The sequence below is a fragment of the Manacus vitellinus genome, unplaced genomic scaffold (genome assembly GCF_001715985.3).
Source record: "Manacus vitellinus isolate BGI_N305 unplaced genomic scaffold, ASM171598v3 scaffold_18_pilon, whole genome shotgun sequence".
NCBI lineage: Eukaryota > Metazoa > Chordata > Aves > Passeriformes > Pipridae > Manacus > Manacus vitellinus.
This window is the reverse complement of record NW_021939324.1, coordinates 2,406,565-2,429,878: the sequence shown is the minus strand read 5'-3', so window position 1 is coordinate 2,429,878 and position 23,314 is coordinate 2,406,565. Positions and strand designations below refer to the sequence as shown.

At 37.6% G+C, this 23,314-nt stretch overlaps 1 protein-coding gene across 1 annotated transcript in view; it reads left to right on the top strand.

Annotated features, from left to right (window-relative positions):
- Positions 1-23,314, top strand: part of OXCT1 (3-oxoacid CoA-transferase 1) — an 87,290-nt gene that overhangs the window by 21,789 nt on the left and 42,187 nt on the right. The window contains exons 7-8 of the mRNA XM_029959034.1: positions 1,145-1,251; positions 7,932-7,992. Coding sequence (XP_029814894.1) covers positions 1,145-1,251; positions 7,932-7,992 — 168 coding nt within the window. The remainder of the gene's footprint in view (positions 1-1,144; positions 1,252-7,931; positions 7,993-23,314) is intronic.

Here is a 23,314-nt window from a genome sequence, read left to right as displayed (position 1 = left end):
CATTTTGATATTGGATGTAGAATTTGAAGAAGGGAAGATGTCTCAATGCCATAACTGTACTTGAAAAAATGGGTGGGGCTACTGCTGTGTGTTCCAAGTAGGCTGCATACAGTATTAAATTTTACCTTGAGCACATCTCTGGGATAAAGGTAATTCCACCCTAGCCCATGATTTTCATGTATTTTATACACAACTATTTGCAGTATCTGGACATTGACTTAGTCTCTTTTATTCCCTTATTTTTTTAACTGCATATGTCATTGTGATGTTTTACCATTTGGAGGAATGCTTTGTTTATTAAATAGCTTATAATTTTAATAACATTTTTCTTCATTTGTTTTCCTTTTGACTTTTGTGGGAAAATCTCTCTTAAGTCTCCCCAGTCTAATAACTGGGGGGCACTAATAATATGACCACCATGACTTGTTCAATTCCATTCTCCACATCCAGTTTGCATGGAACTATTATTTTATAAAGGCTCAGATCTCCTTTTATGGGACTGACAAACTGACTTCTGGTACCCTTTTGTCATTCTTCCTTCCCCTTTCAGAAATTTTAAAAAGCTCTCAAGTACTATTTGTGTATACTCTAACTACCTACATTGTTAGGAGAAATGCTGTTTCATCTCTCTCTTTAGGATTAAAAGACTAACTGTGAGTCAATTCCATATTTTGGCTTCAGGCACAGTATCATTCATTGCAAATATTGATCATAAATGCAGGGAAAATCAAATGAAATTCCACCTGTCAGATGACATGATTTGAGTACCATGTCTCAAATCGACTTCACTTTAGAGTTGGGGTTTCTAGTGTTGGGCAGTGATTATGGACCTTTTCAGCAATTCTGCTTCAGCACTTCAGTTTTTGGTTAACTTGTAGATGTGTAGGAAGAAGCATGTCTAAATCCAGTAGATGGAGCAGGAGGAATATGGATTCACATGCAGTTCTTGAGACACTATAACAAAACTGGGGTTTACAGCCCTTTCATGCTTCTCTATTATTATACAGTTTTTCAGATAAAACTTTATATAGTACAAAAAGAAGTGTAAATATAATAGTCTGTAAAATTAACCCCATAAAATAAATATAACATGAGAAATCTGTTGGAAGAAACCTATATCTCCGTTTTGTACTTTTCTCTGTAGGTGCGAGAGTTTGACGGCCGTCACTTTATTCTGGAGAAGTCAATTACAGGAGATTTTGCTCTTGTGAAGGCATGGAAGGCTGACCGTGCAGGAAACATCATTTTCAGGTGTGACTTGTTTACCAGTGGAAAAAGATTCTTTTAGGATTTAGGTAATGAAAGAGAAGGAGAATCCTGACTCCTGTGTGATGGCAAAAAAATATTTTACTGATTTTACTTTCTTTCATGTTGCCTTTCCCTACTCTCAAATTATACTGCTATAAAAACCCAAAATATAATTGCTTATTCTAATGACTTTTGAGAATTCAAACATAGGTGTGAAATAAAATATTGGTAGTTTAAAATAAGACACAGCAGACTGAAGTCATTACAATTACTATTGAGAAATTTAGTGTCTTCTACTCTGTTCAGTTTTCATGTTAGTTTGGGTCCTTTTTCTTGAGCAATGAAGTTTGATCCATTCATATATGACAGAAGGGAAGGGAGCTGAATCAGTCTTCTGGACAGTCAGTGATGGGAAAATTGATTCTGTATAAAGAAAGCAGTGTTTAAAGTTGATTTGATCTGAGTGGTGTAGGGAGAGGCATCATACGAATTTAAACATCTTTGCAATGAAAAATTTGAGTGTTGCACTAGTAATTACATCTTTTATATGAGTTGCTATCCTTAATTTCTAGTTTGTCCTGAACTGAAGCAGGAGAGGTTTGCTTATGTTTAATGCCTGGTTTTTATTTGTTTGTCTTATGGCTATCAGATGAAAAGGTAAGTGTAACAATTGCTGCATTTTGCTACAAGCAGACTGTGAATGACACAGTCTGTCTTTGTATGTATTAGAACAAACAAGGAGTTGAAAAAGCAGCTGAAAAATATATGTATAAAATAATACTCATAAAATAATGCTTTTCTTTATTTATGTATACATACACATGTATTCACATTAATTTTATCTATATATCTTATAATATTGAATTAAAATACTTGAACATTAATAAATAAGCTTTTTTTTTGCCCAAATCTTGACATCCTGGCTTGCTCACTGGTAAGACAATATGATTTCTGATTGAAAACTTAACTTTCTTGTGTGCATGCACATGAATTTGAGGACCGTTAAACTGCTTTCCTTGGGTTCTGGTACACAGAATACAGGAAACACTCTTCCTTCTTAGGCTTCTTTTTGTTTACTCTTGAGCTACTACTGTCTGTGCTTTTACCCTGTATCTATCTACTGATGCATAGTTACCTCTGAAAAATTCTTTAATTTTCCACGGCAACAGACTGGTTGCATTCTCTCTTTTACCCCTCTTCCTTTATGTCCTGTTGGTCTCTATCCTTTTCCTTCTTCCTGTTTTTTTCAGAAGTCTTCAAGTCTCCCATATTCTCACAGTACAGTTAATACCAGATACTATATCCATCTGGAGTGAAGATCTAAAAACCTCGACTCCTCCTTTCAAGTGTAACTAATCAAAGATGGAAACATCATCATCCAGTGTCTTATTCCTTGTAGAATATTACTAACTTAGAAGAATTTGCTTATGATAAGCAGTGTCCCATCCTGTTTTGGGATGACACACAGATTACCTGATGACCTAGAACAGAGAAACATAGGCTCATCTGATAACCTGCCATCTGCCACCACTTTCCCAGCAGTGTGGTACTATTTATAGTGTGTTTCCCATGACTGGTATCTGTGGAGCCAATAGCTAAGGAGTAACTGTCTGCCAAACTGTTAATCACCCTCAAGCTAAGAGGTTTTTTAAATCTAAAGGTGTACCTTAGGTACACTTAGTTTGACCACAGGCCGGCATTAATTTTTTTGTCTATTCTCGTATGTGAAGCTATACTGTTTTCTTGGGAATCCAGAATGGCACTAACTTCTTTAGAAAGCAGTTTTTTAAGCTGTTTTTTTTTTTCTTAATGTGATACTTCATTTCTCTTAGATCTTTTCTTCCATACAGTATATTGTGGCTACTTTCATTCCAGGCATCTTCAAGCTGAGTAGACTATTCTGTACCACAGCTTTTGTCTAACAAGGAAGCCTATGTCTAGCCCAGTAGATAGTAACTTTTAGGTATAGTACACTATTAGTAAGACAAATAATCCAAGACTCCCTCAAACATAGTGAAATAGTCTCACCTTGTTCCTATGATAACTGAAAGGATGCATATATGGTCATTTTGCTTTGTTAGTCTGATGTAGATACTAGTTCTGCTTAGCTGAACAGACTGTCTCCCAGTCTTGAGCTCCCTTGGAGCTTTGTTCATTAGGAACAACATCAAGGAGTGCCACTGCTTTTGTGGATAGTCATCACAGAGTCATAGAATGGCCTGAGTTGGAAGGGACCTAAAGATCATCTCATTCCAACCCCCTTGCCATGGGCAGGGACACCTATCCCTAAGTCAGATTGCTCAGAGCTCCATCCAGTCTGTCCTTGAACATTTCCAGGGATGGGGCATCCACAGTTTTTCTGGGCAACTTGTTCCAATGCCTCACCACTCTCACAGTAAAGAATTTCTCCCTAATATCCATTCTAAACCTACTCTCTTTGTCATGTCACTGCCTGCCCTTGTAAAAAGTCCCTCTCCATCTTTCTTGTAGGCTTTCTTCAAGTACGGAATGGCAACAATTAGATTTCTCTGAAGCCTTTTCTTTTCTAGGCTGAACAATCCCAATTCTCTTAGCCTTTCCTCATAGGAGAGGTACTCCATCCCTCTGATCAACTTGGTGGCCTCCTCTGGACTCTCTCCAACAGGTCAATGTTCTTACTGTACTGGGAACCCCAGGGCTGGATGCAGCGCTCCAGGTGGGGTCTCACTGGAGCAGAACAGAGGGGCAGAATTGCCCTCCTCAGCCTCCTGCCCACACTGCTCTGGATGCAGCCCAGCACACAATTGGCTTTCTGAGCTTTAAGTGTGCATGGCCAGTTCATGTCCAGCCTCTCATCCACCAACACTCCCAAGTCCTTCTCACCCGGGCTGCTCTTGATTCCCCAGCCTTTGTTCATACTGAGGGTTGCCCCAAGCAAGCAGCAAGCACATGTAGCACCTTACACTTGGTCTTATTAAACCTCATGAGATTTCCATGGGCCCACTCCTCGAGCTTGTCCAGGTCCCTCTGGATGGCATCCCATCTTCAAGTGTGTTAACCACACTGCTTGATTGATGTCATCTGCAAACTTGCTCAGGGTGCACTTGATCCCATCATCTGTGTCATTAATGAAGATATTAGTTAGCACTGGTCCAAGACGGACCCCTGAGGGACACCATTTGTCACTGATGTCCGTCGGGGCTCTGAGCCATTAACCTCATTAACCTGGATGTGACTGTCCAACCAATTCCTCACCCACCAAACAGTCCATGCAATCAAATCTATCTCTTTCTAAATTAGAGAGAAGGATGTTGTGGGGGACCATGTCAAAGGCTTTACAGAAGTGCAGATAAATGACATCAGTAGCTCTTCCGTTGTCCACTGATGTCAGTACACCACAGAAGGCCACTGGGTTGGTCAGGCAGAACTTGCCTATGGTGAAACCTTGCTGATTGTCTCTAATTACCTCCCTGTCCTCCATGTGCCTTAGCACAGCTTCCAGGAGGATCTGTTCCATGACCTTCCCAGGCACAGAGGTGAGGCTGACAGGTCAGTCATTCCCAAGGTCCTCCTTTCTACCCTTTTTAAAGATGACTACAGTGTTTTCCTTTTTCCAGTGCCTGGGACTTCATATGACTGCTGTTATTTTTCAAATATCAGAGAGTGGCTTCTCTCCATGATATTTGAACCTCCTTTGGTTTCCCTCTCTTTTTATCTTGGTACCATTCTGCTTTGGAGTTGTTCTAGCCCAGACAAAGTTGTTGCTTGGTGCTGATGAAAATAGACTATTGACAAAGGAACAGAGATGTTGAATTGATAATCAGAGTCACGGCCTCTGCTGTCACAGTCATATCAGATCATCTCTTCATGCTTCAAGTGGTTCTGCAGTGTATAAAATTCACCTCATATCTGAGGTGTTTCTTCACCTCTGTATCATTAGGTACATAGTTTGATGATTTAGTCTGCCATGAAGTAGTTTGCTGTCTTTTGCCTCTGGGAGAAAACACATTATGCCTTTAGGTCAACTTGGAAATCCATCACTGGAAAAATAGATGTTGTAGATGTTGCTGAGACTAGATGTCCAGAAAGCCATCTTAAAATAAAAAAGGCAACTTCATCTAGCTAGTTTCTGAATTTCATACTCCTAACCCCTTAGCATTATTTGGTGTTGGAAAATAAGTGTAGTGCTTCTGTTTTTTTCTCCTTCTCGATGATGTGCTCTTTAGAAATAAGGCCTTTGATCCCATAAAGCTTCTGGATGGTGTGTTCTTCAGAAATAAAGCCTTTGATCCTGTAAAACTTCTGGATCGTGTGTTCTATAGAAATAAGGCCTTTGATCCTGTAAAAGACTGCTGCTTCTGAAACAACTTTACTAACCCAGGAACATTCTAAATGGCAGAAGCTTTTATAAATAGTGTCAGAATAGAGCCCATTAGCTCTTCTTAATGTTAAATTAACATCGAAATGTTTTCTTGTAATTTTTTCCCTATGTAAAAATAATTTTATATCAGTTTTTTTACTGGAAGACTAGTCATTACAATCTTGTGAAAGGCTTTGGCTCAGAAAAATAGTTACACAGGATGAAATACTGAATTCTTAGTTTTCACATCTGCTTTCCCCATCTGTATGCATTTTCCTGCTATTTTAATTTGGCTTTTGTAACTCTGTTTTTGTTCTCATTTACTGCTCTACTTTGATTAGGATAGTTTTTCCTAAATCACTACCAGCTAGGATTGTATTCATGCTCTCAGAGAAGGATAGAATGCAAGCTGTGGTTGGTTGGGTTTGTTTTGTGGTTTCCTATTCTTACATCCTTTTGGGTTTACATAGCCACTAAGAAGATTCGTTGACAAAAGATGTTAATAGAATCATAGAACATGCTGAGTTGGAAGGGATTCATCAGAATCATCAAGTCCAACTCCTGGCCCTATGTAGAACATTCCAAGAGTCACACCATGTGCCTGAGAGCATTGTCCAAGCGATTTTTGAACTCTGTCAGCCTTGGTGCTGTGACCACTTCCCTGGTGAGCCTGTTCCAGTGCCCAGCCACTCTTTGGGTGAAAAATTTTTTTCTGCTATCCAACCTAAATCTCCCTCAGCTCAGCTTCATGCCATTCCCTCAAGTCCTGTCACTGGTCACCACCGAGAAAAGACCAATGCCTGCCCCTCCTCTTCCCCTCACGAGGTCTAAAATGAGGTCTCCCCTCAGTCTCTTCCAGGCTGAACAGACCAAGTGACCTCAGTGGCTCCTCACACAGCTTCCCCTCAAGGCCCTTCACCATCTTTGTTGCCCTCCTTTGAACTCTCTTTAAGAGCTTAATGTCTTTTTATATTGTTGTGCTCCAAACTGCACACAATATTCCAGCTGAGGCCGCCCCAGTGCAGAGCAGAGTGGGACAATCTCCTCCCTCAACCGGCTGGTGATGCTTTCCTGATGCCTCCCAGGACACGGTTGGACCTTCGTTAGAGGCTTCCCAGCTTCTGTGTATTGCCAATAAAACAGCATTTCCATGAAATATGTGTCTTTGGGTATAGCTTTGATTGTGTAGATATGTGCACTAGAAATCCTGTTAGCACTCACTGCCTGTTAAGTCTCAGGATTTGACTGTTTCCTTTCCGTTCCTCCCCGGAAGCCACGAGGTGGCAGCAGCCCCCCAAAGTTCAGAGTGGCTGTGGTACTGGGCATGGTCCTTGCGGGAAGGGAAGGAGAGAGGAAAACACGTTGGAGATTAACTATTGGACTTGATCGTCTTATGGGCTTTTTTTCCCACTTAAATGGTTCTGTGAGTCTATGAAATAAGTATGGTTAGGGAAAAAAATGCTTCTGTGTAAAAAGGATGGAGGAAAGGAAGTTTTGATTTGTTTTGGACCCTGATTTCATGAATTCTGATGAAAATTTTTCAGGAATTCTACTTTTTTTTAAAAGAGAAGAATGCTGAGAACACCACTAAAATCTACAGAGCTTTTCTTAGTTATTAAATATACCAAACAGTTTTGTTTGGTTTCTGGAAAGTATAGAGAGCAGCTGACAAAGGTTGCATGTTTTTCCTTGTGCCTGCTATGATCTTGATGCAGATCCAATACGTGTCATGTGTTGGTTTTTTCTAGAGATTCTTTTTCCTTGGTACAGAAATGCTGTGTGGGAATACATAGTATCAATGCCAGAGTCTTGCAGTGAGTGCCAAAACTGACACAGGGGTTTTTTTGATGAAGAGAATTGGATTACATTTGCTATGCAGAGTGCTATCCGAAGTCCTGATCTGAGTTATGAAGGCATACGGGGGACTTGAGAGATTGTTAAGCCCTGTGCTGACCCCCCTGTGGAGATGGATTTCATTCTTTGTGAAGTAAAAAAATGTGAAAGCACACTGTACAAAGTCCAGCTTGCCGCTGCATTTGGATCTAATAAATGAACATACCAACAGCACATCCAATTTCAATTAAACAATGTGCTGATTAAAAATCAAAAGAGCTGTAATAAATATTTTCTAATGTAGCAAAATATGATTTAATTTCAGATGCATCTTACACAATTCCACAGTACTTTTTCCCCTTCCTACTTTTTTTTATTAGTTCTCAAGCTATTTGACAAAACAATTTGTGATGTTTATATTACAGACATACTTGTAGTAGCTTATCTCTGAAAAGTCTTTCATTGTACTGTTATGGCTTTTAATGCTCATTAATTTTCTTTTGTTTTGCAGGAAAACTGCAAGAAACTTCAACCAACCTATGTGCAAAGCTGCAAAGACAACTGTGGTAGAGGTAGGGAATTGAAACATGATAAGCTTATCCTCTTGTAGTCAACATACCCCTTTGTTTTGCATGGTGTTCTGGGGACACAGTGGGGGGATTTCAAATCATTGGAGGATTTGATAATAGGGACAGTGGTCTAACCTGTCTCCTTGGATTACCTACTCCTGACACTCTGCTCTGCTTTAGTGATTAGTTCCTCAGTTTATTGCTGTTCATTTGATCCTGACCAGGACTTCGTGTTCACTGTGATCAGCCTTTAAAAGGGAAACATGGCAACAGCCTTCTAGTATCTTAAATAAAGTAATATGTGGATGAAAGAGGAAAACAGTAGGCTCAGCCTGTACTTGAGAAGATTCACCTAAGACTTTATGAAAAGCCTTCTGAAAATAAGAACATAACAACACAGATGAGGTAAATCATAGAGATATCACAGCTGTGGTCTCTAAAATTTAATAAATTACATAACTATCAGTCCAGAATGAGGTACAGATGTTTGGTTAAGTCTTGAGAAAGAGAATGGACTAGCTGACCTAGAAAGTTCTTCCAATTTCTTTGTCCTTTTTCCTTGTCTGAAATGATAATGTTTAAAAACATGGAGCAACCTACGCTGGAAAAATATTGGTGACTGGAGAGTTGCTAAGGAATAGCAATAGCTAAAAGACAGAGTGCTCTGTTAGCTTTTACTTCACTCTCTAGTAAGTTTTTTTATGCCTAATAAAAGCTAAATATGGTTTGTTAGTAAGGTCAAGACAAACTCTTCTAGACTATTTCCAGTAAATGCTATTTGGAAGAGGCTTGTGTTTCTTCAGGGGTTTTGGTTAGTTTTGGTTCGTTGGGGGCTGGTTTGGGTTTTTTGTTTGTTTGTTTGTAAAATGTTATCAAGAAAATATATTTGTTATATAAACATCTCTGGATAATACATTTGGGAGCTTGAGTTATTACTTTGTGTCTTACAGAATAAAGACAAAAAATGCCATGATATTTACCACACAACTTCCAGTGACAATGCAGCAACAGTGAATTTTCACATTTTTTTTCAAGAAAGGTTTAAAGTATTTTTCTATTTAAAAATTAAATGAAGAATCTTTCCCTCTAGACACTTGTCCTTCATACCTTGTTCAGTCTGGCATTTAGAGAATTTAAGTAGATCAAAGCCTTCCACCTACATTCCATCTCACTCTCTGTCTCTGCTCTTCTATCCACTTATGATAGGGTAGAATTTTCTTGTCAGTGAGCAACTATTATGTGACATCCTTCTTTCTGTAATTCCACTTAAGAGTCATTAGTAGATCTGCTGTGAACTGTGTCCACTCTGAGTCTTATTTTTTCAATACCATTTGAAAACTGTCAAGCTTTTTGCAAGAATGGCATATTAATATTATTTTACAATGTTGTTTTTTATGGGCAAATTAGGTGAAGAGGCATAACCATGTATTTAGCACAAATTTAGAGCCAAATGCAATGCATCATTGGCTTTACTTCTACACGTCATTCTTCCAAAGTGGAATTCAGAATGTTGTGTTTAGATTTAAGGTTTTAAACCAGGAATCAGAAGGAAATACCTCAATATGATGTCTAGTACATCCTCAGTACTGAGCATTGTCAGCTGTCTAAGCTCAGCACTAGGAAACTGAGGCAACTGAAAATCCAAGTTTTGCCTGACTCCATAGATACTGTTGTTCAAGGCTGAAGGGTGAAATGAGAATTCCATTGACAGGGAGAAGAAGAATGTTTGTGTAGGGTAGTAATTCAGATACTCTCTTGGCAACAGGGATTTCTAAATTCTGTTATCTGTTACTGGCTCTGTTTCTGTTTTTCACTGACTGAACATTTAACTGAGTTTAAGTAGACAGTCCCAGTCTCTAGAAGTAGAGATTTGAAGCCAATCCTACTCCTTGCCGTCAAAACAGCCAAAGGTCAGGCTTGTTTTCAGAGTCCTGCGGTCATTAATTGGGATTTTCAGAACTGTAGTTTCTCCATCTGGCACTTTCCTCAGATTTATATTAGTTTCTGATCATTGATAAAAATATGGAATGGTGTTTGGCATAGTAAGATCCATACCAAGGAAATATAAACTACTGGAAAGCCTATCTGGGGGAAAGTGGGAAGTGCACTGGAAATCAATTGCATTTATTAACTTGTCCTTCTAAGTTAACCTTCTTAAGAGAAACTGTGAAATATAACACACATGCATAGTGAAAGACACTTTTTTCTTTACTTAAAACTGCTGTTCTTTAGCTTTAGTTAGTGTGGTGTTTTACACACTGATAGATGACACAATTTTTGCAACAATTCAGAGATGAGAGAACTTGGCAGCATTTGTGTATGTGGGGATAAGAAAAAAAAATGAGACAAAAAACCCCAGCTCTCCATCTCACAAACTGATACCTACTGCTTGCTTACAAACCCTTGTGCGTTGTGAGTAGCAAGGCTGGCTGTGCTTAGAGAGGCTTCTAAAGAAGGAGGAAGTCAGGCTGTACCATTGCCAGTTATGTCTGGGACACACAGTGGAGAATTACTGATTTTTAAAATTCCACTAGAACAGATTTCTGATTGAAGTATTTGACCTTCAGCCTTGTTTATTTTGAATAGACAAATGGTCAGAAGTAGCCATGCAGTACTCGTTTTGGGATCAGAAATACATTGATTGCAATCTTCTATGAAATGCAAGAGGTGCTTACAAATATTTTGGACTGTTACATGCATTTCTTTTCTTTAAGTGAGAGGGAGTGGAACATTCTATCATGATAATAAGGATGTATGCTGAGACACAGATAACTGTAAAAATCCAACTGCTGGGTCCAGTGGAATTTTTACTTTTATTTGAAGATGACCATTATTAAGGGTCAAAAAGATTTGTGCAACTGAATTGCATGATTCCTGTTATTTGGAAGTTAACCTTTGCAGAGAAAAATGTTAAATAATCCAGTGTTGACAACATCAGTTAGTTTGGCTTTATCTATATGTAAAAGCAAAATGGTGCAGGAGTTCATCTCCTTCTCACTTCGTCTTGCAGAACTTGCAGAAGTTAAGCACACTGTCAGAGGTGTAATTTTGTTTGAACCGGAGGCCTCATGCACACACTCAGCCTGAGGCTTCCAGTTGATTTTCAGATCTATAAACACTTTCCTGCTCCTATTGCAAAGACAGAAGAGCTGGGAGATCAGCTGATATAAAAGGAACTCGATGATCACAAGTTACATACAAGCCACGAGCCCTTGTGAAGGATGAAAGGAAGAGCTTGACATGTGAAGAAACTTGAGGGACTGTGTGGGGTTACATATGTGGTAACATTTCCAACACACTGTTGAATGAAGGTCGTATCTGCTGAATTCAGCAGGTATCACTGCTGTCAGGCCCCTCAACAGAGACAAGTAATTGTGTGATGGAAAATTAATTGCACAGCAGCTTGGAGTTACAGGGAGGCCTCCTGGATGTGTGCCTAGACTGGTGGGACAAGGGCTGTGATAGCAGGATGCTTCTTAAGATGTGCATCTCCCTGTAGAGGCTCCTGTGAGCAGAGCCCCACTAGGAGGGAGAACTGGTTTTTGTAGTGAATTGAGGCAACCCAAAGGCACAGTAAAAAACATGGTGTGACCTTGCCAGGTGTGGGTGTCATGACAGCATGGGAAAGATGAAGGGTGATATAGACTTAGGCTCTTGTTTTCCTCCATGGGGGAGAACATAAACATGTGTCACTGCCCCAATTGTCCCTAGGCTGTTACCTGTTTTCTTGCCATTCTTATTCTCTGCTGTGAGACCTACTGAATATTTGTCCCTGGTGAAGTGCTTTGAGATCTCAGCCATTGCCACAGTGTGTTTGATAGTGGTAATGGTCAATATGTTTAGAAATATTTATTGACTTGCTGTTTGAATATCCAGTTTGAATAATTTTCTTGTTCAGATCAGAGAGGATAGCTAAATATATCTCCTTGTGTAAATAGCATTTACACCTCAATATCAGCAGAGGGAAAAAAGAGAGTGGGCTTTCTCATAAAAATGCATTAAATAAAAATCATTAACCCCTGCATTTTATCTCTGGTTGCCTAGTAACAACACAGCCACATCAGTGAGCACCATTTTCTCAGGTACAATGAACTGCGCTGCACTAAGAGACAGAATCAGAGTGAAATAAGCTATTTGTATCCTGTTATCTGTGCTAAATCATGGCATTGGGCTTTATTGAGGAAACTGGAAATGAACCTTTTCTTCTGTGTGTCTTTTCCTCCAAGTACTTTAACAATGGCAAAACTTTCCTCAGATGCATAGCTCTGTTCTGAGGAATTTTTCAAGGTTTTACACAATGACAGGTTACTGTAAAAAGCCTGTAAGCACTATTTTAAAGTGAAACAATAATCTAATAGAGTCTCTTTCATCACCTGAATGCCTCAGCTGTGGAAAATGAACCCTGGTGCAGGATGTGGTTCTGGATTTGGGATGGGCACAGACTTCATGTTCTTTCTGTGAAACCACAGATCAGGATGTGAGGCCAAAGTGGACACAAAATTGAGGTCCTTCCTTGCAAACGCTGTAACCATCAAACTGTTGTGTTGCTATAGCCTTTTTTGATATTATTTAATTCCTCAGTGATGATTCCATATGTGCTTCAGGCAATGGTTGCTGAGGTAGTGTCCCATGTATCTGCAGTGGTGGAAGTGCGTTGTTTGAGAATCCCATTTGGCACAGGATGGACACTGAGCTGCTTATTCCTGCCGCCTTACCAGCCACTTCTGGCACAAGTGACAGTAGAATTCAAGTTGCCATAATATGCTAGTATAATAAATGCAATATATATATATTTTATATATAAATATATATTATTAGTGTAAATACAGAAATCTTTGCATCTTAAACATGTAGGTAGTTAGTCAGGAATTTTGACTGCATGATTGTATTTACTTACCTAGGCTTTGGCTAAGTCCTGAATCAAAGATGCCTGTGGATATGAATTTAGATAACTCAAACCTAGTGTATAAACATTACAATATCCTTTTCAGAGGAACCTTGATTTAACACTTGTGGGGAGAGTATCTTTGAAATGCAAGCTCATGATCCTTAGAAAGCGTAGAAGGGAAGATGGCCAAATACCAGGAATGTCTCTTAGGCAGACTGATTTCATGAGCTCAGAGACTTGTATTGATGAAGCCTTCTGGGAGGTATAGCTAAGAAGAAATAAGTTAGGGAAAGACTGTGTTAATGAGCTTGAGAATAATATATTCCAACATGGAGAAAGCATTGGAAAAGCAGTAGGAGTTTGACCTTGATCACAATCGTTGTAATTTCATACACAGAAAAGCAAAATGACAGAAACCGAGACCAATGTCAGATGTCAGAGGCTAAGCATTACGAAACCGAAACAAACCAAAAAGCTTAAGCTTTTAAGAAATATCCAGCCTAGTACAAAATAAAGAATACTTGAAAATAACACGAAATCTTTTTAAGAGTACATATATAGTGGACTGTCAGACAAAGCATGTTGATACTTCACGGATCAATGAAATGAATAAAATTATCAATGCAGATTGCAACGAAGGCTGAAGTGCTTAATGCCTTTTCTGATTCCATATTCAGCAATGTTAAAAAATAGTTTGGTGGCTATTATGATGCCAGTCATAAAAAGTTAAAGAGCAAGTCAGAGAAGGATTAGAATTGAAATCCAGGGACTACTAATATTGATTTGAATAAACAGCTCCTAGAAACATTTGCACACTATTGCCACAGTAATTTTAGTTTGCCAAAAAGATTCCCACCCCTAGACTTAAATACTCAAAGAGTTGGTTTTATTTCCCTTCATCGTATTTGATTCCTTGCTTCAGTGTGTGCATGTGCTTATTAAAAGCAGAACAGAAAAAAACCCCACATTTGTACAGCTGTTGTGGAGACCATCTTAAATTATTTGAGAAGTACTGGAATAGACTGGGCTAGAATAGAGTTCATATGTTAGTTCTTTTTACATTTAGTTAACATGCTTCTGATTCATGATGAGATTTTTGGGTTGTCCTGTGCAAGGCCAGAAGTTGGACTCGATGATCCTGATGTGTCCCTTCCAGCTAAGCATATTCTGTTCTGTGATTCTGTTCCGTTCTGTGATTTTCAGGGGAGTAAACCTTTTTAGTAGTTAAGCTATGTGGGTTTTGTAACTTTTTTTTGTTTGTTTGATTGGTTATTTTTGTTGTTGTTGTTACTGTTGTTTTTTCCTTTTCTGTTTTGTTTTTTTTTTTCCCTACAGTTGCTTTTCTTTTGTATGTAACATAATTTGTGGCTTCAGATTTGGCACTTCATTGCTGGGGTAGTGAATATTAAGGGGTTAAAATTGTTTGCTGCTCAGATTGCTGCTCAGATGGTTTTACCTGCACACAGTATAAGATTTGAGTTTGTTTTTATTTTATCTGTCTCCTATATTTTATTCCTTTCTAAATGATGCTTTCTTGAACGAGTATCATGGTTTTCTCAGCATTCAGTTTCAGAAGTTCATTGCAGATGTGAATATAATCTTGCAATGAAAAAAAATACTTTTATCCTTGTCACATATGTTAAGAACAAATATGACATTCAAAAACAAGAAAAAGCAAGTACGTGGTTATCAGTGGATACTGCAGATTGCCGGGAAGTCAGTGTGCTGGAGAAACTGATGGAAAGCCTCTGTTTGCTCCTAAAGCTAAATTTAGAGGTTTTTTCATTATGTTTTATAGAAAGCCTGATAGACTGTGCATTTGAAATATATTTCACTGCCAGAACTTGTGTCCTCTGTCATGAGAATTTGAAAATTAAAAGGATTTAAAATACTCTGGATTTTTTCAGCCCTGCTTTGTGTATAAGATATGTTAATCAATCAATGACTTATCTGTCTCTGCATTTGAAATCATGCATTATTATAGCATTGAAAAGATGGTGCAGAGAAAGTTTTATGCATGATTCAAGGAATTTACATGCATATATACTTTTACTTCTGTGTCTCAAAGCAGTAATTTGTTTTCTGTGCTAATAGCATCTCTAATGGAGATTTCTAGTATAAAATGAGAAAGACTTGATATTCAAACTGAAAATCTTACAAAAAAATTACCTTCTGACATGAAGCAAATGCATTTTTTCAGGTAGTCAAAATACTGAGATTTGAAAAGCTGCAGCCTTGTAACTATTGCTGCAGTGAGGATTTTTGAGTAATTGAATCAGTTGCTCAGATTTTAGTTTTCTCTTGCAGGATCCCTCCCCTGCAAATGCTATAGAATTATTCAATTTAAAAAGTAAGTATTTAAAGAGGAGTAATGAGTTGAGATACCAAGACTGTCTTGACTTCAGATTGTGCTGATTTTTCAGGCTGCAGACAATGGTAAAAGAATGAAAGAAGACAACAGAGTAGTTTTCCATCTCTGTCTCTCGAACAGTCACCTAGTTTTTCTTCCTCCCCCCCAAATATTTTATTAAATTTCTTTATAACCCACACTCATAATGTCCAGTGTGTGGAAATGCACTCCCATTGATATTCCCATGAATTAGATACTGAGATCCTTAATTTGCCACTTCTGATTCTGCTGGAAACGGCCATAACTAAACATTATTAAAACAACTTTAAGTTTAAACAGGTGTTTTGTTTTTTATTATAGAGCAACAAGCACATTCCTTATTTTTGTTAAGCTTTGAAATAAGTCAAATGTATTTTATCAGTTTTCTTCTTGTTGAAAGAAGCAGAGAAAGGCAAAGAGGAGTCCTAGGGAATAATCCTGATTAAAATGAGGGAGATATGTAGCCAATTGGCTATGTAAGCAATAAGATAAGGAGCATTTATGCCTTCAGGGTCCTTAGAGTGCTGCATTTCTCAAAAACTGAGCATCAAGAGCTGCAAGTGGTGGTACAAGCTCATCTAGCAATTAGATTTTTAAATAAACTAAATTTTTCAATGAAAATATTTTCAAGTACTTTCAAAACAGACAGTTTCAGTTTTGTGCCAGAGTATTTGCCTTTCTAATTCCAGACTGATGGAAGTTATACTGATGTCTCATGATTCTCCCTTGTCCTTTAAGTGAATTAGGTAAGGTCTTAAGCACCTTTGTTTCTGTTGCTTTGCGCTGTTGGATTTTTTTGTTTGTTTGTTTGTTTGTTTTTGTTTTTCAGCCTGTGTATTTTGAAATGTAGCTTTTGTAACATCCAGGGATAGGGCCAGCTAAGAAACAGGCTTCCTAGCTTGGACAGCAGCACATTCTTGATGCTGTGGTTTCTGATCATCTCCTGAAGGGCATTTAGGAAAGGTTATGTGGTTTGTGTTTGCCTTTGCCACCAGCAATTAAAAAAGACTCCTGTGCATCCCCCATTCACACCAAAGGAGACTGTCCCTCGATTATCCTGAGCTAATCATGCATTCAGTTTCTGCTGGTGTTCATACATTGGGAAAAGCTATTTTTACGTGGGTTTGGTCTCAAGTTTTTCAGAAATTATAGATGTATTTCATCATTCAAAATTAGAACTCATTTGGGATTTTAAGAAATTCTAGATTTAAGGGACTAAATCAAGCCATCGTACAAGTACAAATGAGTTGCTGTTTGTGATGGATTCCATCAGATTCCATCAGGATTGAACATAAGCTAACCAATGTATCCTATTTAGATGTGTGGCAGGAGGCTTGAGGGAGAGGGGAGAACCATCTGAATTATATGAAGTTAGCCACCCAGATATCATCCAGACTTTCAGACACAAGAAGAACAAACTTGCTAAATGAAAGTAAAGGTTTCTCAGAGTGCTGAATTTTTCTTTGATCAATTGAGAGGAATCAGAGACAGCAAAGAAATGGATCATTAATGTACTCCTATTTTGAGGGGGCTGGAGAGGGAGAGGTTAAAAATCCAAACAAATAGTTTCTCTAAAATTCATTTTAAATAAGTTGTGTAATAGTTCTATTGGAAATATTAGCCAATTAATATTGGATTGATGTGCTTCAGCAGTTATTCTGCCTGATTTATAAATACAGAGACAGAATAGAAAACTTGGTATGATCAGGAGATTAGGGGTTGTACTTGTTATGACTTTGAATATTAGATGTTCTAAAGACAATTTTTCCATTTTCTAGTGAAATCAGAATTTTCTCATTAGGCTGTGATAAGCAAAAAATTCTATTTTTATGATTTGAAGGACTGTTTTAACTATGTTTCTGTCAGCTTCAGCATCAAATAATAATTTTGGTTCTGTGAAGCACATAATAAAATTTTGGTTTTTTGGTTTTTTGTTTTTTTTTTTTTAATTTCCATGCATGCCTAGTGCTCTCCTTTCCAGGCAGCTTTCAGGAAGGATAGTGATTAAGTGCAAGAAAAGTTTAATTTTTCTTAAACTTTGTTACTGACAGTCTCTTTATACCCACATTCCTGTGGTCTGTTGAAAGTGTCTAAGTGGCATGACATACTGCCGGCAGTTGTTTTTTCTTCCAAGCTTTTCCTTGAAAAGTACTCTATCTACCTTCTTCCTCAACACTGGAAAAGTTTTATCATCTTGAATGTTTTGGATATTTGGGATATCTGCTATGTTTCTGAAGGTGAAATGGACTACACCGATGCCTTGTTGAGAAGAAAGTGGTAGCATGTAAAGTAGTTTTCAGAAATCTTTATGAACTACTGTTGTCTAAAATGAACAATAAGGAGAACTAATACATGTGTGCACAGAATGTGTCGTTTTGAGATGATGTCATATTGTTGCCTTCTCTTTTTTAGCAGAGAGAACCAGCAACATAATTTGTTACAAAACAGCTGCTAATTTATTGTTTTACTGTGATTGCTGTATGTCTCCTGCTTAGCATGCTGTGGTCTGATCCTTAGAATAGAGGTATTCCTTGAATTTGAAGGTGCTTTAGTTGGACTTATGTATACTGTAAAGTACAAATATTACCTTCTTGGATAGTACAATTAAATCTCTAATTTTTTCTTTATTTTTATTTTACTTTTTTACCTCTCCCTTCAGTACTTAAATTGCAGTGAGTAAGCTGAAAATCAGTAAAACTTAAATTTATCTCCTGACCTTTAAGTTATATTTCTTTGAATGCGTAGGATAGGAGATCTCTTTCATTCTCTTTTCGTTCGTCATTTCTCTGAGTAAGAAAATAAAATCTTTTGTTCTGATTAAAGTTGATTTTTTTATTGGGGGGCAAGAGTTCAGTTATTTGTGATAATATGTGAATAATTTCAATAAAAATGTTATTTTTTTTACTTCCTAATCAATTAAAAGGCTTTCAATGTAGTGTAACTTGAAAATAAGCAACAAAGTACAGGAATAATGTATTCAAAGCAACATAATGTTTTGTTTGAAAAAACTGTTAAATTAAGTCATTCTGGTAGAGTTAATATTGTTAGCAGCTATTCTGTTCTGGAGTGCAAGGATTTGAGGTGTGAGCAGTCACCTTATTCAGCAGAGGTACCTAGTATATGTTAAACAGGTTCTTCTACCATTAACTAACCCTTAAAAAATTAAAACTACATTCACTGATTGTGACATTTTTGCTTTCCTCTGGCTCTTCTCCCATTATTTATTTCATTGATTGAAAAATAATTACATAATGTAATCTAAAGCCAGATTTTCCAAAATTGCCATCTCCAGATCTGAGAAAAATATTTTGTATATATTCCATATGGATTTTTACATTATTTTTTTTTTAAGAATTTGGATATTGAATACAAATTGGATGCTTTATACTTAAAAGGTGAGAATGTAATTATATTGCTTTTTTTGTTATCACTGCTATCATCCAGTTGAGCATTGTAAAAATAAGCACTGAGCACTATGAAATCATCTCATTTAATCAAGAAAGCACAGGTCACAAAATGTGATCACAACCAGCAGGAGTTCATTGATGGCTTATATGAAAGCAACCACAGGGTTTCTGAAGGAATTTCTCCTTAGGTGTGCCTGCTGTAGGAGGCTGGTTTGGTTGGTAATACTGGGACTGGTAGTTTGCTGGATATTAAAGCAATCTCTTGTGCTTTTAATTCAGGTAATTTTACCATAGAAAAATAGTGTGAAATCCTAATGAATTAATTAAAGGATGCAAGAAAACAGCTATCATCACTTTAACTTTTTGATGCATACAGAATAATATAGACCTGCTTCTGCAGATCATCAAACAAGCAAGTCAGTCAATTTAATGGAGGCACTTCCTTTGAGAAATGTTAGTGTTGTCTGACTTTGAACATGTTCTTGAAACTTAAGACTGTTGTGTATCCTGGCTGTGCATTATGTGACTATCTTAAAAATTTCTCAAGATGTGTACATGGGAGAACCTCTCCAGAGACTGGTGGTTAAATTTTTGTTACTCTTTCATGCATGCCCACAGCTTTACACATGGATAGCTTTTGCAGATAATCAAGTATGCTTCCTCTTTTCTTTGCAGTGTTTATCCCAGAATTACTGTGTGAGTACCTAGAGGAGGTAATTTAGTGCAGTCTGTTTTCTCCTCTGCTGTCAGCAGTACAGCACAGAGGAAGATGTCAAATGTGTGGAATGGAAAGGGGTGGTTGGAGGAAACATGGAGCAGGTGCAGAGAAGTGTGGGAGAAGAGTTTAGGCCTGAGGCAACTACAAGTGAAGGTGGTAACTGAGGAGATTTAGAACAGAGAAAACAAAGGTGAATTGAGTATATTTTAGCAGAGGCTCCTGATTTAGGTGGATGTGTATCCACATGACAAAGAACCTGGAGACAAACCTACGAGATTTATGTCAGCTTTGCTCCTTAATTATCGGATACAACATACTGAGAACACAGCTCACTGTTTTTCTCTGTGGTGTTTACAAAGTGTTACAGTCTATTAGAAACCAGGAAAAGAAAACTGTTCGTTCCTGGTTCATCAGAAGCTATGAAGAAGGTGGTCTGTGTCCAGCCTCTGACTGAGAACATCCTTAAACTGCACATTGCTAGTAGCTGGGAGAATATAACCAGAAGTACCACATACTATCTTGTAAGCTCCTGTTGCGAAGAAGGAGGGACCTTCAGTGTGACCTAGACCAGTCGCATTAGGTGAAAGGTTCTCTAACAAATATGAACATTACAGATCTTTACTGTTCCCCTACCTCTCAGTATGCTTATGCATTTATTCCAAGTCTGATGTGAGCATAATATAGTCATTATCGACCAAGATGTGCCTTTTTCAGGCTATTTGATACTTGCTTGATTTTTAAGTTGTAAAAGTCTCATTTTCAAAGTGGTTGTTGACTGACTGTCACTCCATTAATACAAGATTTTGACTGAAGTAGAAATTTCGTGATCTGGCTGAACTTAGAAAAGGAAAGAATTGAACTCAGAAGATTCTCTGTTTCATCTCCCTGTGTACAGGCAGAACTGAGTAATATTGACCTGAATTTCTTAAAAAGCTTTGATGCTGCAAAACAGTGAAATACACACTGAAAACAGTTCACTGGAAATTAAGAACACACTATATGAACTTACTTTGTCATAGCTCAGTAAGTTAATATAGTGTGTTCTTAGTTTCCAGTGAACTGTTTTCAATGTGTATAGAATCACAGAATCATAGAATCGATTGGGTTGGAAAAGACCTCCAAGATCATCGAGTCCAACCCTTGGTCCAAATCCAGTCCATTTACTAGATCATGGCACTCAGTGCCATGCCCAATCTGTGTTTAAAAATCTCCAGGGATGGTGAATCCACCACCTCTCTGGGCAGCCCATTCCAATGCCTGATTACTCTCTCTGTAAAGAATTTTCTCCTGATATCCAACTTAAATCTCCCCTGGCGGAGCTTAAGCCCATGCCCCCTTGTCACTGTTTTGCAGCATCAAAGCTGCAAAGTCTAAACAATTAAGATTAATGTTTTTTTCTCTCTTGTTTGTCATTAACCACGGGGTTTTTGTGATCTTGAGTGAACTAGAGACATAAAATTTATTGTCCTAGTCCTTATTATGTATTTTGATTTTTTAATTCTTATTATTTTATAAATGTTATACTGAGTTATGCAGTGACATCATGACTTTTCCAGTAGTGAACTGAAGAAGGGCTCTGATGAGGCTAAATTTAATTTAATTTCCGTGTTGTTTTGGACATTTAAAGAGTCGTAATGTTTTATTTTACTTAAGTTCTGCTAGGAATTTTCATTATTTCAGTTTTAATAACTGAAGCGAACTAGAATAATTAAGATAGTGATAGAGAGATTTAATAAAGTCAGTGCAAAAATAAGCTACTTACAAATGCATAGGTTTCTCCCTCCATCTCTTTCTTTCTCTCACCCACACGTTTTTGATTTTTTTCCTGTAATAAGGAATTATATTGTCATTTCTGCTTATAGCTTAATTTTATACTGAGATTTAAAACTAAAACGTTTCACATATCATAACATACATAATTAGGCTGCAGAAATAGGTAAAGGTATATACTTAAAACAAAGGCCTTTTTATTTTGATCAAGTGTTTGGCATGAAAGTTTGTGTCAGTGTAATTTCCTCACCTATTTTTGGTCAACAATCAGAGTTCTTTACTTTTCTTACTAGGAGTCCATTCAGAACGTTTCAGAAATTCTGAAATAAAGGTGAAAAATAGATGAATTTTCATAAGTAAAAAGAAATCAAACTACTTTAAAAAGGAAAAGTAGATGTAAGTTACAGAAGGAAGTGATATTATGAAACAAATGACCATTGATTCTGTGAGTGCTGCTACCAAAAGGAATGGCAGAAGGCTCTTGTGAATCATAGCAGAGAACAGCTTTTATGTTCTGGGTGTACTTGCAGATAAACCAGTATTCAGAAAAGTCTGCATTTGTTCATCCTGCTTCCATTGTCAGCAGTCACAGAAGATTTGCAGAAACCACTATATCCAGGAAGAAAAGCAATACTGTGAAACTCTTGAAACAATGAAAAGATTTTTAAATCAGATATCAGAGCCTTCCCAGAAGACAGAAGTCAGCTCATGCGGTCTCCTGAAGTTACCTTTTAGCTCTACCATTGTAGCAAAGATGTAAACATTTGCTGTCTTTTAGCACACTGATGAAATTAAGATTTAAACTGAACATTTGTGCTCAAGGCAATCTAAATGGTACCAGAGTATTTTGATTTTCTAATTACAACAAGTGCATGAGGTGGTCTGCCCTGATTAGTTCCCTCTCTCTGCATTCCCAGAGTTGGTGTCTCTTGGGTGGGATGCCATGTAACTGTTTTTGATGCTTACAGAGGTTCTTCTGTGCATGACAAAATAAAGCCTGAGGCAAGGTGACTAGAGAGAAGAAAGAGCAGAAGGGAGAGCAGAACAGGAGAAAAACTCACATCCTTTTAATTATTAATATGGGACCTCTCCTGCCTGTTTCCTTGTGGCTTAGGCTACAGATGTGTTCCAGAGAAGACTCCTAAAGAAATATGAAACCTGAAAGGGAAGTGAATATGCCCAGTGATGGGACTGTTTATTTTTGCATTATCATTCTTGTCTAGGAAGATACTTGGGTTATGCCCTGTGGTGAAGTTAAGGTGCTGATTCCCATAGCCATCAGATTTCCTGGTGTCTCTTCTGTTGGCACAGCTTCATCTCTGGCAATACTGATGGTGGGCAGCCCATCTACAGTGCCTCAACTGGAGCATCATCTGGTTCCCTGTGAGAGGAGCTGAGAGAGAGAGCTGGAGCAATCAGGTGGCATTTGTACTTCCCCTGTGTGAATTATTCTTTTCTCATATAAACATGCTGATTAATTTCACTTGCAGAACTGGGAAATAGTTATTTTTGCATACATCACATGCAAATTCTTAATCTCTTTTCAAAATTCCACTTTATTGCTGTGGGATATTTGAACTTACTTAATTTTAGTTCGATTTGATGCTTATTTAATATAATGGTAGAACATGGAAATTGCAAAACACCAGTAAGAATAGTGGAGAGTTGCCTGTGCACAGAAAGGTGTTGCAGTCTTCAGGGATCATTAGGCTTATCTGGAATCCTGGGACAAAATACAGTTTCCAGTGTTATGTTCATTTAGGATAATGTTTGGAAATATTAGAGGAGAAGCTATCATGCTGACTGCTGTGTCCAAAGAAACAAAATACAAACCAATTAGCAGAATGGCATGACTAATAACAAAATTCAACAATTTATTGTTGGATCAATTATTTATCCTGTGTATTCTGTGGGGTGGGGTGGGGTGGGAGAGACAGTGTGTCAAGTTTTCTAACAGCATAATTCTATTGGAGTTGGTTGAATTGTGCCAAGATTCCGGTTTTATAATCTCAACTCCTGCAGCAGATAGATGTAGTTCTTTTGTGAGAAAATTCCAATCAGGACCAATTAGTATTCCCCAGGCCTAATTTTCCACCTGATAAATGAAGAAATATTTAATTAGAAAGGATGAATTTGAAAATTCTGCTAGTAGC